At 32.2% G+C, this 12,922-nt stretch overlaps 1 protein-coding gene across 1 annotated transcript; it reads left to right on the top strand.

Annotated features, from left to right (window-relative positions):
• The first annotated feature begins 4,593 nt into the window (after nucleotides 1-4,593).
• Nucleotides 4,594-11,918, top strand: LOC112030348 (uncharacterized). Its single transcript, XM_024063037.2, has 15 exons — nucleotides 4,594-4,702; nucleotides 5,788-5,910; nucleotides 6,194-6,253; nucleotides 6,360-6,461; nucleotides 7,266-7,346; nucleotides 7,422-7,540; nucleotides 7,653-7,754; nucleotides 8,163-8,279; nucleotides 8,529-8,597; nucleotides 8,770-8,836; nucleotides 9,052-9,105; nucleotides 9,195-9,284; nucleotides 10,895-10,951; nucleotides 11,033-11,071; nucleotides 11,407-11,918. The coding sequence occupies exons 1-15, from the start codon at nucleotides 4,685-4,687 to the stop codon at nucleotides 11,524-11,526; spliced, it is 1,218 nt and encodes a 405-aa protein (XP_023918805.2). The 5' UTR covers nucleotides 4,594-4,684; the 3' UTR covers nucleotides 11,527-11,918.
• Nucleotides 11,919-12,922: the final 1,004 nt, after the last annotated feature.

Raw genomic sequence — 12,922 nt, 5'->3', positions numbered from 1 at the left:
CCGTTGGATTACATTATCTTTATATAATCTTCATGTTTGCAAAGTTTCAAAGTAATCAAAGATCAATAGTCATGTCATCAATCAATTGTTTAAATTTAAGTTTTTGTATTTAAAATATTGCATAAAATATGAGTTTATGGATCAAATAGTAAATAACATCTAATTAGTATAAAAATTGGCATGCATGTTAAAAACATTTAGAACATGTAATCCAACAGTGAAATTTTCAAAATATAAATTCAATAACAAGTTATTGGGTAGTTTAACATTGCTTAGAGTTACATTTGGTGTAACTTGAACCCAATTCTTTACTTTAATATTTATTTTCTTTTGGACTCATGTGATGTCAATTCCCTTATTTTTTGATGACATGTTGCAAGTGCAACAAACCATTTCCCTTTCCACGTTGCTTTCCCTCCATCTTTGAATTTTTTTTTTTTTTTAAGAGGACTTATATTTTTGACCCCCCCATAAACTTGTTCAAAACTTTAATTATTATTATTATTTTGATAAATTTTGCTTGGCAATTTTTAAGTAAACACTTTTTTATGTTGAAAATTTCATATTTCAACAAATTGTCTAGTCAATCAGAATTAATTTAAATTAATCATGTGTGGTTGATCCTACCTAAACAAAATGCATGCAGACCGTGCAAACTTGATTATGCGATATCTTCCAATCCGACGGTCCGATTTGGAAATTGGACATATTGTCGTGACCGTTAGAACCTCAAGATCATTTTTATGATATGCAATGAATAAATTAATGCATGTAATGCAATCATGAATTTTGGATATATGAATGGTCACTCTAGTCATCTTCCTTGATTAATCATGGGGGCAAAATCGAGTGTCTACAATATCAAATATATTATGCTCATTTGTTTATATTTTTTTATATACAAATACTTGATGTTTATCTTTTTCAAAATAATATTCCACCTATAAGTTCAAGGCTATGATTTTTAATAATTATGAGGGGTCAAATGCCTTGACATCCCCTAAACTTTGGTTGTTGTATTTGCACCCCGACTATGGACTTTTATTTTAGGCAATTAAGTCCATAAACTTTAGCACTGTAAAAAATAGACCACTCTAACTTTTATGTTGTTGCAAAAATTTATTTTCATTATTTTTAATGATTTGGTGCAAAAAGAGGTTAATTGGCCACGTTAAAAAAAAAAAAAAAAAAAAAGAGTTAAAGAGGATCTTATTGCTACAATATTAATGATTTGGTGCAAAAAGAGGTTAATTGGCCACGTTAAAAAAAAAAAAAAAAAAAAAAGAGTTAAAGAGGGTCTTATTGCTACAATATAAAAGTTTATGTATTAATTTGGTTAAAGAAAAAGTTAAGGGAGACTATTTGCTATATGAATTAAAGTCCATGTACTGAATTGGCTAAAATAAAAGTTTAGTGGTATAAGTGCAACTATCCCAAAGTTCAGGAAGTGTCATGACATTTTTCCATAGTTATGAATTTCAAGTATAGCTTATATCAGCATTTGTTAAAGTAATAAAATATTTTAAAAATAATTTTAAACCTAGAGCTTTGTAGTTGAATTGGTACCTCCCCATATACAAAGTGCTTGAGGTCCAAAGGATGAGGGGGGAAGTGGTCCGAGTTGCCCATTTTAAACCATAGACATAGAGTAATCATTTGTTTATCTAAACCTTTTGAGGTTAATTTAAAAATAATATCAAAATAATGAATTTATTATACAACTAATTTCAAATTTTATTAATTATACATTCATTTTAATGAAAATTAAAAAAATAATATATAAAGAATTTAAGCTTTTTTTTTTAGAAGAATTTAAGCTCTTAACCGTTTTTTTTTTTTGGGTGCCTATCCTTGTTTAACTTTCAAAACTTAAAGAACACTGATAAGATAGGAAATATATTCTTTATATTTTTTTTCCGATGAAACTTTGTATATAAAATAAACATATAAAAAATAAAATACAAAGGAAATTTTGGTGGGACAAGGAGAAATTGTCCCCTCAGTCCCTACTCCGGCATTGTTTATTGGTCAATATAGTTCATTTACTCATCCAAATCATAAATTAAATACAATATTACTATGAATAGCAAAAGGAAACAACCGAAACAGTGACATATACTACACATCACATGCGAAGAGCGTTGTAACTCAATTAGTAGGCACTTTTTGAAATTTCTAACGAGACATCTAAGGTTTAAATCCTTTTGCCTTGTTGTAACTATCGAATTATTAAAAAAAATGAAAATTAAATGGACGAAACATAATATGAAAAATATTGAAATTAGATTTTAAATTGAAGTCAACATATACTTTAAGTAACAATAAGATGCAAAAATCTTGAAATGCATGAACAAGTGATGATTTAAAAATGAATTAACAATTGGGTTCCAGTTAGCTCAACTGGTAAAGTCTCTGATGGTTGTATAAGAGATTTGGGGTTCAATCTCCGCCTACACCAAAAACTGATTAGTGTCTTGGTCTGATGATAAAGAGCTATCATTAGGAGCAGACGCCATAGGTTGAAACTCTCTAAAAAAAATGAATTAACATAAGATAATAAGAGAGTGTTTCAATATGTATTACGTGATAATGGATGATGTGCATGTGAAAATATGTTAATGCATACATTACAAGGAAAATGGCTTTTAGTGACAAGACCTTCTTGAGGATTGCACAACACCCTTGCAAATATATATTTGGGTAAATTGCAAATTACACTCCTAAAGTCTAGGGGTGTTTGAATTTTACATCTTCAAGTTTCAAAATTTGGATTTTATCCTCTAAAGTTTGGGGGTGTTTGGATTTTACACTCTAACGTTTTAAAATTTGAATTTTAGCTCCTAAATTTTAGGAGTGTTTGGATTTTATTTCCTAAAGTTTGGAGGTGTTTGAATTTTACACCTTAAAGTTTTAGAATTTGGGGTTGTAAAATCCTAACACCCCCAAACTTTAGGGGTTAAAATCCAAATTTTGAAATATTATGGTGTAAAATCAAACACTATCAAATTTCAGAGTTTAAACATTTGAACCTTTGGGGTGTAAAATTCAAACACCCCCAAACTTTACCCTATATATTTTTGTGAGGGCAAAAAAATTGTAGTAGGGGAAGGTTGAGATACTCCTTGCACTTCTTCAAGATCTCAGCCAAAGGAGAATAGTAAGAGGTGAAAAGAGTAATGGGTTTATGTAAAGGGAAAGGATTTGTTACAAACTAAGTTGCCGCAACTCCTGCAAAAATGCACGTGTCAATGCCTCAGATAGACACCTGTCCAGACTTATATTTAAATGAAAACTTCCTTGTCAAAATTGAATTTTTCACAAAATAGTCACTTGACACGTGTGCATTTTGTAATAGTTGTTACAACATAGTTTATAGCAAATCCTTGCCCTTACATAAGTATTGTTTAGGTATGCCAAAATAGAAGAGAAGAGAAAGGTGGAAAGAGTAACTAATGATGTCTCACTTAATGAGAGAGTCTCATGTGGAAGGTTGTTGAGAGAGAGATAGATAATTCTCCTAATTTGAGCCTTGGTAATTACATAGTCTCACTCTCATCTCCTCAAACACTCTCTCACCCTTAAATACTAAAGCCATAACGACTCAATTACTATGCCTTGCATGCACCCTTACATTGCAATAAAAACACTTGGAAGAATGTTTTGTTTTCTTTCCAACTTTTAAGGACCGGTCTATTAATTTTTCTCTCTTCTTATTTTTATTTTTAATATTCTTTAGAACTAAACACATTTTTGTTTCTTTTATTGATATTGACCACAATAAAATAAGGGTACCTTAATGGGTGCCCTTAGGACATTTGTTAATGGATCATTTTAGAAAAGTCTAAATATCACTTTGATGGGAAATATAAAAATTCTATCAAAAAGTTAGTTTTTTTTTTTTTTAATGAAAATTTTCTAAAATTTTTTCCTAAATCAATTCCATTAGAGAATCCATTAACTTTTCCCATAAATGAATTGTAGTGAATTTGAGAATGATTCCACTTGCTTACACAATGTAAAGAACTACTGAATTTCAGCACTTTTTTATATATATCAAAGTTAGAAAGTTCAAACAAAAGAATATAACTTGTGTGTGTTAAAATACTCGGTATTCTCAAAAGAAAAAAAAAGTAGGTTAATCCCACATCGGAAAATAAATGTGAGTTAAAAATGTTTAAAACCTATGCTGTGTATTTAAGAGTTAGGCTATTTTGAATATACAACACTAACAGTTTTTTTAAAATATTTTCCCTTCTCCCATGTGTATTAAAATATTTAGTATTTTAAAAGAAAAAAAATTATAAGAAGAAATTATAAACACCGTATATACACACCACTTGAAAAACTGTGTCAATTATGATTTTAGACGTGGTGGTTCACACACAACATAATTAACGGCGCTCGAGTTATGTCTTCACGCGCCTTTCGTTGTATCCGTTGTTGTCTGGAGATTCGAGATACACGTGAGGTTCCTTACTTTGTTAGCAACTTTTGTAGCTTCAAGTAACTTAAACACTGCTCAACCTTCTGTACAACTTTTTTTTTTTAACTTAGAATACAACAACAAACATATGTATCTATTTGACTATTTCATTTTATATCATAATCTAATAACATTGGCTATACTATACTATATATATATCTCTAGAATTTGCTCTCTGTCGTGTTCATCTGAAATGTTCACATGAAGACGTCAAATTCTGTAAGACCCTCTTAGTCCTTAACTATCTAACTCTCTGTTTCATAACTATGACATTTTTTTGTTTTTTGTTTTTGGGTATTTATTTACTGTTCATAAATATACTCAGAACTACATATATACAGGTTCTTCAATTCAGTAGGGAGTTCATATATCCTAAATGCAGTTTTTATTATAATGTGATCATTCATGGGCATTACAAGTTAAAAGGACACCTCCTTTTCCTTTAAAGTACTACCATATAGTTTCTTCAAATTTGTTGTGGTTTGAACCTATCACAATTTAGTTTTCAAATTTGAGTTTCTACATTTACCGTTTGGATTAACAAATTTTGCATTTTGTACATAAAAATTTACCCTTTATGGTTTGGCCTAATCACAATTTAGTCCCACAAGTTTTTTCAATTGTTACATTTAATCCCCTAAGGATTGGGTTAAAATAAAATTGTTAGAGGTACTTCGATTTTATTTTAGACCAAAACTAATGGTGTCAATTTTAGCAATTGAAAGTTTGAGGACTAAATTCTGATAGGGCCAAATCACATGGAGGTAAATTGTAATGTTCTCACTCGTTTGTTTGTTTGTTTTTTTTTTTTTTAATAATTTTTTTAAAATTTATTTATTTTAATAAGTTAGATTGGAGTAGGAGATTTGAACTAGCTTAACTGGGAAGTGAATATGGTCCTATTGGAAACTTCTGATTATTAGTCCCCATTTTAGCAAGAAAGTCACATTCAAATTTTGTGTGGATTCTCACTCCGCAGTGCTCATTTTATTCCTTTGTGTGTTTTAATTTATCATGAATTCAATAACACCTTAAAGTGGATCTCTCAATTGTAAATCTTCCTCCATTTATTTGTTTACTTAGTGAAACTTGGATTCATGGGACTAAGTTTTGGTTGTTGTTGTACATCGAAATATTCAAATTCTTTCAGTTAACAAGAAAAAAATGAGTACAGATGAATGAGAATGCTACTTTAAACCTGTACGCCAAAAGAATGAGTCTTTCTAAGTGTGTTATTTCAATTAATGCATTCCATGTTATCCCCTTTCTTGGGCTAATATTTTTTGTTTCTTCTTTGCTTTTAGATAGCTTTAACGGTGGAGCCTAGGAGGCAGAGAACATTTAGATGCAGGTTCCTTTGCATGCTGTTTTTGCTTTCTGCAGGCTTCTTCATAGGGAGTGCATTTGTAGTCACAGATTACAAAGAGGTAAAACATACTCTCCTTTCCATGTTTATTGCATAAATTTACTTAGTATTAGAGTACTGTGGTATGTTTAGTTTGCTTTCTGGGTTTAGAGGCATTTTCCACTATATTATTATGGACTTACACTTGACATATCTTCATTCATATCTTATACTAGAAAGCTATATAAGTTCACTTGCCAATGTACACCCACTCTAATGAACGTATCAATCCTGTTCATAACTATTCTTAGACCCAAATAAATAACATGGCTTCTAAGAGTAATAACCGGGCCATCTTTGCACAGAGGTTTTTGTCAAGGGGATTCATTGATGCTATGCAGAATACAAGATGGAAGACATGTGAGGTATGCTGCTGCCATCCAAAACCAATTTAAAAGCATAATTTGCTACTTGTTTTAGCATGTACTGATTAGCTTTTCTATTCTTATATGCACATCCATTTGTATTTAGACTCAGTGCAGGCCACAAGGAAGTGAATCACTACCTAAGGGTATTGTTTCCAAGACTTCTGACTTGGAAATGCGATCATTATGGGGCCCCCTGGATAAAAAGGTTTGTCACTCTTAGTAATACGGCCTTTCAGATTGCGTTACTTTAGTCATTTTACTAAAGGGCCATGCAGTTTTTACTTTGTTTTTTTCACTCCCTTCTGATTTAAGGAATATCTTAGGATAGAAAATCATCTTACTGGAAAATCTAGGTCAGAGAAGGAGAAATTTTTGTTGCTTCCTTTCTTGTTGACTGTGCACATGAACTGTAGGCGCAGAAATATTATTTTTCCATCCTAAAACTTGCTTGTAGAGACAATCTTTGAAAGAAGAAGTTATTTTTTGCTATCATATTTTCTTTTGTTTTTGCTTTCTGGTTTATGATTTTATATTTTTCAAGAGATGGGGAATTAATAGGTCTCACTTGGTGCACTGGAGGTCTGATGATACAAATTTCTACCTTAGATTGCAGGCTCAAAACTTTTAGGATCAAATTCTTTTTAGAAAAAAAAATATTATAATTTATGGGATCCTACTTCAAATCAAGTGAGATATTGATTGTTAGTTACCACTTAAAGAAAACATTCAATTCAATTTTTTTAAAAAGAAAGGAAGACAATAAATAGCATAAAACATTCCACTGACTAAAGAAAAGTTATAGTTCAGAAACTTGAAACATAATTACAAAAATAACTTCTAAGAGAAAAGATTTCTTTCTGTAAATTCTGCTCTTTATTGTCTTCTACTTGTTCTTCACTCTCTTTTTCAATTGATACAGATCCAGTGTACTTTCTTTGATTCTAACTTGAAAATGCTGATTATCTGATTTGACTATTTTTAAATTATATTGTATGCTACTTCTATGCAGAAATCAAAGTCATCGATGAACTTATTGGCTATTGCAGCTGGGATAAAGCAAAAAGAAAGTGTGAATAAAATTGTAAAGAAGGTAACAAGCCATGCTCTCGTTACTTTGATTGTCTTTGAATTCATTAAATCTAATTTCATTCAACCCAAATTACAGTTTTTGTCCAGTGATTTTGTTGTGATGCTTTTCCATTATGATGGCATTGTGGATGACTGGAGAGATTTAGACTGGAGTGATCATGCCATACATGTTTCTGCCATCAATCAGACTAAGTGGTAACTTTTATTAGCTATAAATAATAATAACAACAACAACAGAAAGATTTATGATTGTTCAGATGTGTCTAGTCATCATACTAGTATATAATTTTTTTTTTCAATGACTTAGGTGGTTTGCCAAGCGGTTCTTACATCCAGATATTGTGTCCGAGTATGCCTACATCTTCCTATGGGATGAAGACCTTGGGATTGAAAATTTTAATGTTGGAAGGTAAATATGCATTTTTATGAGTTTGTAGTTTTTGGGACAGTATGAGTTTGTGATTATGTATGTATGCATGTATGTATGCATGTATGTATATGTAAATGGCTGTGTACTTAGTATTTATGATTATTTGTTTGTAGCTGTACATATGTCATATATGCATGTATGAACGAGTACATAGATGCATGTATGTTGGAAGTGTTAACAGATCTGTGCACCTGGTTGTTTATCATTTGAAAATAATAATAATGATAGTATAAAATATTAGCTTTTTATATCATAATTTATCAATGGAATGTCAACATAAAACAGTGTCATAAATATATGACACACATAATCTGTATATGTGTGTGGGTTCATGTATGCACATAAACCTCAGTTTGGCTCAATTTTGGGTTAATGTCTTCCTTGCAGATATCTTAAAATTATTAAAGAAGAAGGGTTTGAGATATCACAGCCAGCACTTGATCCTAACATATCAGAGGTGCATCATCATCTCACAGCGAGAGATAGCAGATCAAAAGTACACAGGTTCCCTAATCTTTTCCAAGAAAATGATGTTTAAGAATGAGCTGAATTAATGTCCCATCTCTATTTATTCATTTGACTATTATATAAATTTTGGTGGCAGGTCTTCATGATTTTTATGTGTAACTGTCATATGTTTTGTCATTTTGGGTGTCATGACAAAAACTACTTGGCTTTGATCAAACTGAATTTCTCAGTATGGTTTCTTCTAATACGAGAATATGTTGTCATTGGTTTTGCACTGGTTAACAGGAAGATAAACAAGTTGATTGGAGGTGGAAGGAAGTGTGATGCAAACAGCACAGAGCCTCCATGCACAGGGTAGCAAATTTGAATGCAGCTTGTTTTTGGTTTGCTACTTTACACACACAAACACAAACAATTATGTGTATATAGATACATATATGTACATATGAATGCATGTATGTATGTGTGTCCAACAGTTGAAGGTTATCAGTTATTGTGCTGATCTTTAGTTTGTGAAATATGACAGGTGGGTGGAAATGATGGCTCCTGTTTTCTCAAGAGCATCCTGGCACTGTGCGTGGCATATGATTCAGGTATGGCCTTAACTTGAACTGTTGAATACAAGATTGAGTGTTTCTTTCTTATCAGTTTGGCTGGACAGTATGACCTGGACTTGACCTATCAATAATAGATTTTGGTCTAATGAACAAGATTTTAACATTATCACTAACTTCTCTAAGATGGATAAACATAGGGCTTTACAAAATTTTGCCACTAATTTATATTTTTTCCCCTAATGTTTGGACAGAATGACTTAGTTCATGCGTGGGGCCTGGATTTTCAACTTGGTTACTGTGCACAGGCAATTTTCCCATCTTATGACCACACACACGCGCACAAACATATTTCAATTTGTTCATACCTTGAGCAAATTTCTTATGTGCAAAGCAGGGTGATCGAACCAAAAACATTGGTATTGTTGATTCCGAGTACATCATCCATTATGGTTTACCCACACTAGGGGGTTCAGTGGCAAATAAGGTTAGAACTCCTTTATTACTAATTCAACGAATTCATAATCCCAATAGTGTTGGGATGGGCTAAAATTAGCGTATCTAAGGCTATATAATCAATTAAATGTTAATAATTGTGCACTTCCTCATTACTTCTATCCATGTTCTTCTTCCTTAATTTACTTATGCTCCTTAACTTGAATTAAATAATCTTTGAGACACATGTTTCCATAGTGGAAACTTTATTTATACACAACCAAATCTTCTTGTTTGATCACTTAGCTAGATACATCGTTATAGTTGGTTACTTTAGTTTGTATTGCCTCTATCAGAACTAAAAGCCATGCTGCATGCTTACATGAGTCTAACATAACATCCAGGCTACTTTTTGATCACAGCTCCTTCCATACATATCATGTACCCTATAATTTGCCAAGGCTGAACAATTTGTTCTGTCGAATAAAAAAAGACATTTGTTTTGGGGTTGAATGCCGATTGAACTGATACTTCTTTTGGTCAATGTGAAATTTAGAGTGTTTGACACAAGGGGCATGTCAACCCAATGGCATGAGGGTGAATTGGGCCATACTTATTGAGTTATTGCATGGTGTATAACTTCATTGTTTATAAATTCTTTTTTTTTTTTTTTTTTAATACACTATACACAAACACACACACCTATGTGGCTATGATGGACACCTTTGACTTGAAATATATGGAGCTTGTCCTTCCCTTCTTCCTTATTTTTCTCCCTTTCTTTTTTTAATTTTTTGAATGAATACATTCTCTCTTGTGTGTAAATTTATGTTTGAGGGTAAAATATCTTGCTTTCTCTGGCTTTTTCTTTAATGCAGATGCTCTTGCTGGATCTTCATCAGTCCATTTTTATGTTCTTCTTCTGTTTCTTGTGTCGTTTGCTTTATTTACCAGAAATATTATTATTGGGGCTGCATAGTGGGAGCCAAATGAGTTTTAGTTAAAGATCATGGATAACTAAATAAAAGGAGGGAAAGGCTGAGTTTCAAATGTTCTAAAGAATGGTACATAAATCCGTTTGTTATTGAGGGAATCATATGTCCATCCTGCCATTGCCACCATTGTTAAAGTATTGGATGTTGTCTTTTAGTCCTTTATTAGTAATTAGATGAGACCATATAACACATTGGTACACATCATGTCACATTATAACCAAAGACATCATAAGGAGTTCTATCCAAGACTGGGGTTCTTGGCCATAGAAGATTCACCCGTGTTTATCATATATCTGGGACTTCCTTTCCTCTTTTAAGTCCTTAGATTTGTCTAGAACTTTTCTCTATCCTGCTTTTCGTCATTTTTTTTGAAATTTATTCTCTTAGTAAAATTTTATTGGTTTCCATATAAGAAAATTTTTTTATTTTTGAAGTGTTTTAATCATGAGGACTCATAATAGAGAGAGCATTAAGTAGTTGTGATTAATTAAATCTTCACATTAGGATTACATCCAAATCATGGCTAAATTATAAATTATTATTTTTTAGTTGTTAAAACTTCTCTCTCTCTCTCTCTCTCTCTCTCTCTCTCTCTCTCTCTCTCTAACTAACCCAGTCGTGTAATATTTCTATCGCTACTAATTCATGATGATGATTATATATACAGACTGAAGAACCTAATCAAGCTGCCCATGATATGAGCTCACATAGTTCAGAGAAATCGGTACTTAATCAAAACCCAATATGCCACATCACATTCTTTAGTTGTCTGAACTGGTACTAATAAGCAGCTTTGAATTTGCAGGAAGGATCACTGTCACATCAATCTGATGGTAGAACTGGGGTAAGCCTTTCAATGTATCTTCTATGCACAGAAACTAGTTATTCTGTCCAATTCCTGCATATCAGGATCCCATTTTTCTTCTTTAATGTATACTTAAGCCACTTGCCAGAGATTTATATAGTGCATACTGAATGTGAACCTGTGCAGTATAAATTGTGCATAATGGCTTTCTTTGATTATCAGATGATATTGATGCCTTATGCATCCAAAAAGGGGTTGCTCCTTCAATAAGGTGGTGAAGAGCCACAGTTTACTAGAAAGTCTCTGGTGTTCATATGATACTGGCTGCTTAAGGATAAGATTTTCTCACTATTTGATTCATTGCTCACTTGCAGGTGAGAAAGAGGTCCTTTGTTGAATTAGAGATCTTCAAGAATAGGTGGAAAAAAGCAGTAAAGGAGGATTATTGCTGGATTGATCCGTATCAAAAACCACCCCAGCAAGGCAAAAGCTAGTACATTTTTTAGAACCTTGTTTATTTCCTTGCGTAGATAAAGTTGATTGCTGAAGACATACACATGATGACACAGTCATTGACCTAAAGTAGTGGGAGGAGGACAGCAGAACTGCTATGTAGAGTTCAAGTAGTGCTGAAATACATCTTCCCAAATATGGCTGATACTTAGCAAGTTGGCATTGCTAATATGGTACATATTACTGTATACAAGTCCTGTGATCATTATCTTGTAATTTCACTATTCATTATTTGTGAGAATTTGAATAAATACACAAAGTTCTCAAGATTGCAAGAATGAAAACCAAATCAGTTTCATTTATAGTGTATTATTGTTTTATGACAGTATTAGTCAATCTTAATGACCTTTTATAACAAGGGTTTGTGATGAAATTGCAAGTCTTTCAATTCAAAATTCCATAAAATTTTGAATTTGGGATTTTCAAGCATCCAAATCCCAAGTTCATATAAAGAAAGAAGCTGTCATTTCACAAACATTTTACCAACATTGCCATCCCATACAACCCACCATTGCTCTTTACATTGTCATCACTACCATTGTTGCTACTGTCACCATCATTATTGATAGCACTAACATCATCATCATTGCTGGTAGCACCAATGCCACCACTGCCATTGCCATTGCCATTGTCATTGTCATTGTCACTGCCACCAGTGTGCACTGAACCACAATCATCACTCACCACCATGACCACCCTTTTTTGCGACTACTGCCACCACTGCCATTATCAACACTGTCACTACTACAATCACTACCATGACCTCCACCACCACCATAACACCATAATACCATCACTACAAACACCATGATACCTTACCATCACTATCACTATCACCACAATGAAAATTTAAATTGGAGCAGATTTTAAGATAATTTTGAAAATTTAAATTAATGGGAGTGAATTCTCGTTCATTTAGATCTTGTCATTTTGAACTTCATATAAATTTCTCAAATTCATCTTTTAATTCCAAATGCATCCTTATATAATTTTCCATTTTGGTGCAATGTCTATATATTATAGAGATACCATAAACAGAGATAAATATCCTAACTAAAGTATGTTTACAATTGATCTCATATTTCTTGAAAGAGTATTTTTTGAATATATCACTTGGGCCCTCCTTCAGCTCCGAGTCTCCTAGGGGTCAGTATATAATTTATATTTACAAATATTATGCAGATTTTATGTATTTTATTTTATTTTGGACAGAAGAGGAAGGCAGCTGACTATAACACCTACAACAATCTAATTAACTATTAACACTCGAGAAACTGACTAGTAGAAAAATCTTCATAGTACATTAAATTCCATTTTCCCACAACACTTGTCCTAAACACTACATGTCAACCTCCATTTTATGGAATGCCATTTCCT

This window comes from Quercus suber, unplaced genomic scaffold (genome assembly GCF_002906115.3).
Source record: "Quercus suber isolate HL8 unplaced genomic scaffold, Cork oak 2.0 scaffold_315, whole genome shotgun sequence".
In the NCBI taxonomy this organism is placed as follows: domain Eukaryota; kingdom Viridiplantae; phylum Streptophyta; class Magnoliopsida; order Fagales; family Fagaceae; genus Quercus; species Quercus suber.
The sequence above is the reverse complement of the archived record's forward strand: the minus strand, read 5'-3'. Positions and strand labels throughout refer to the sequence as shown.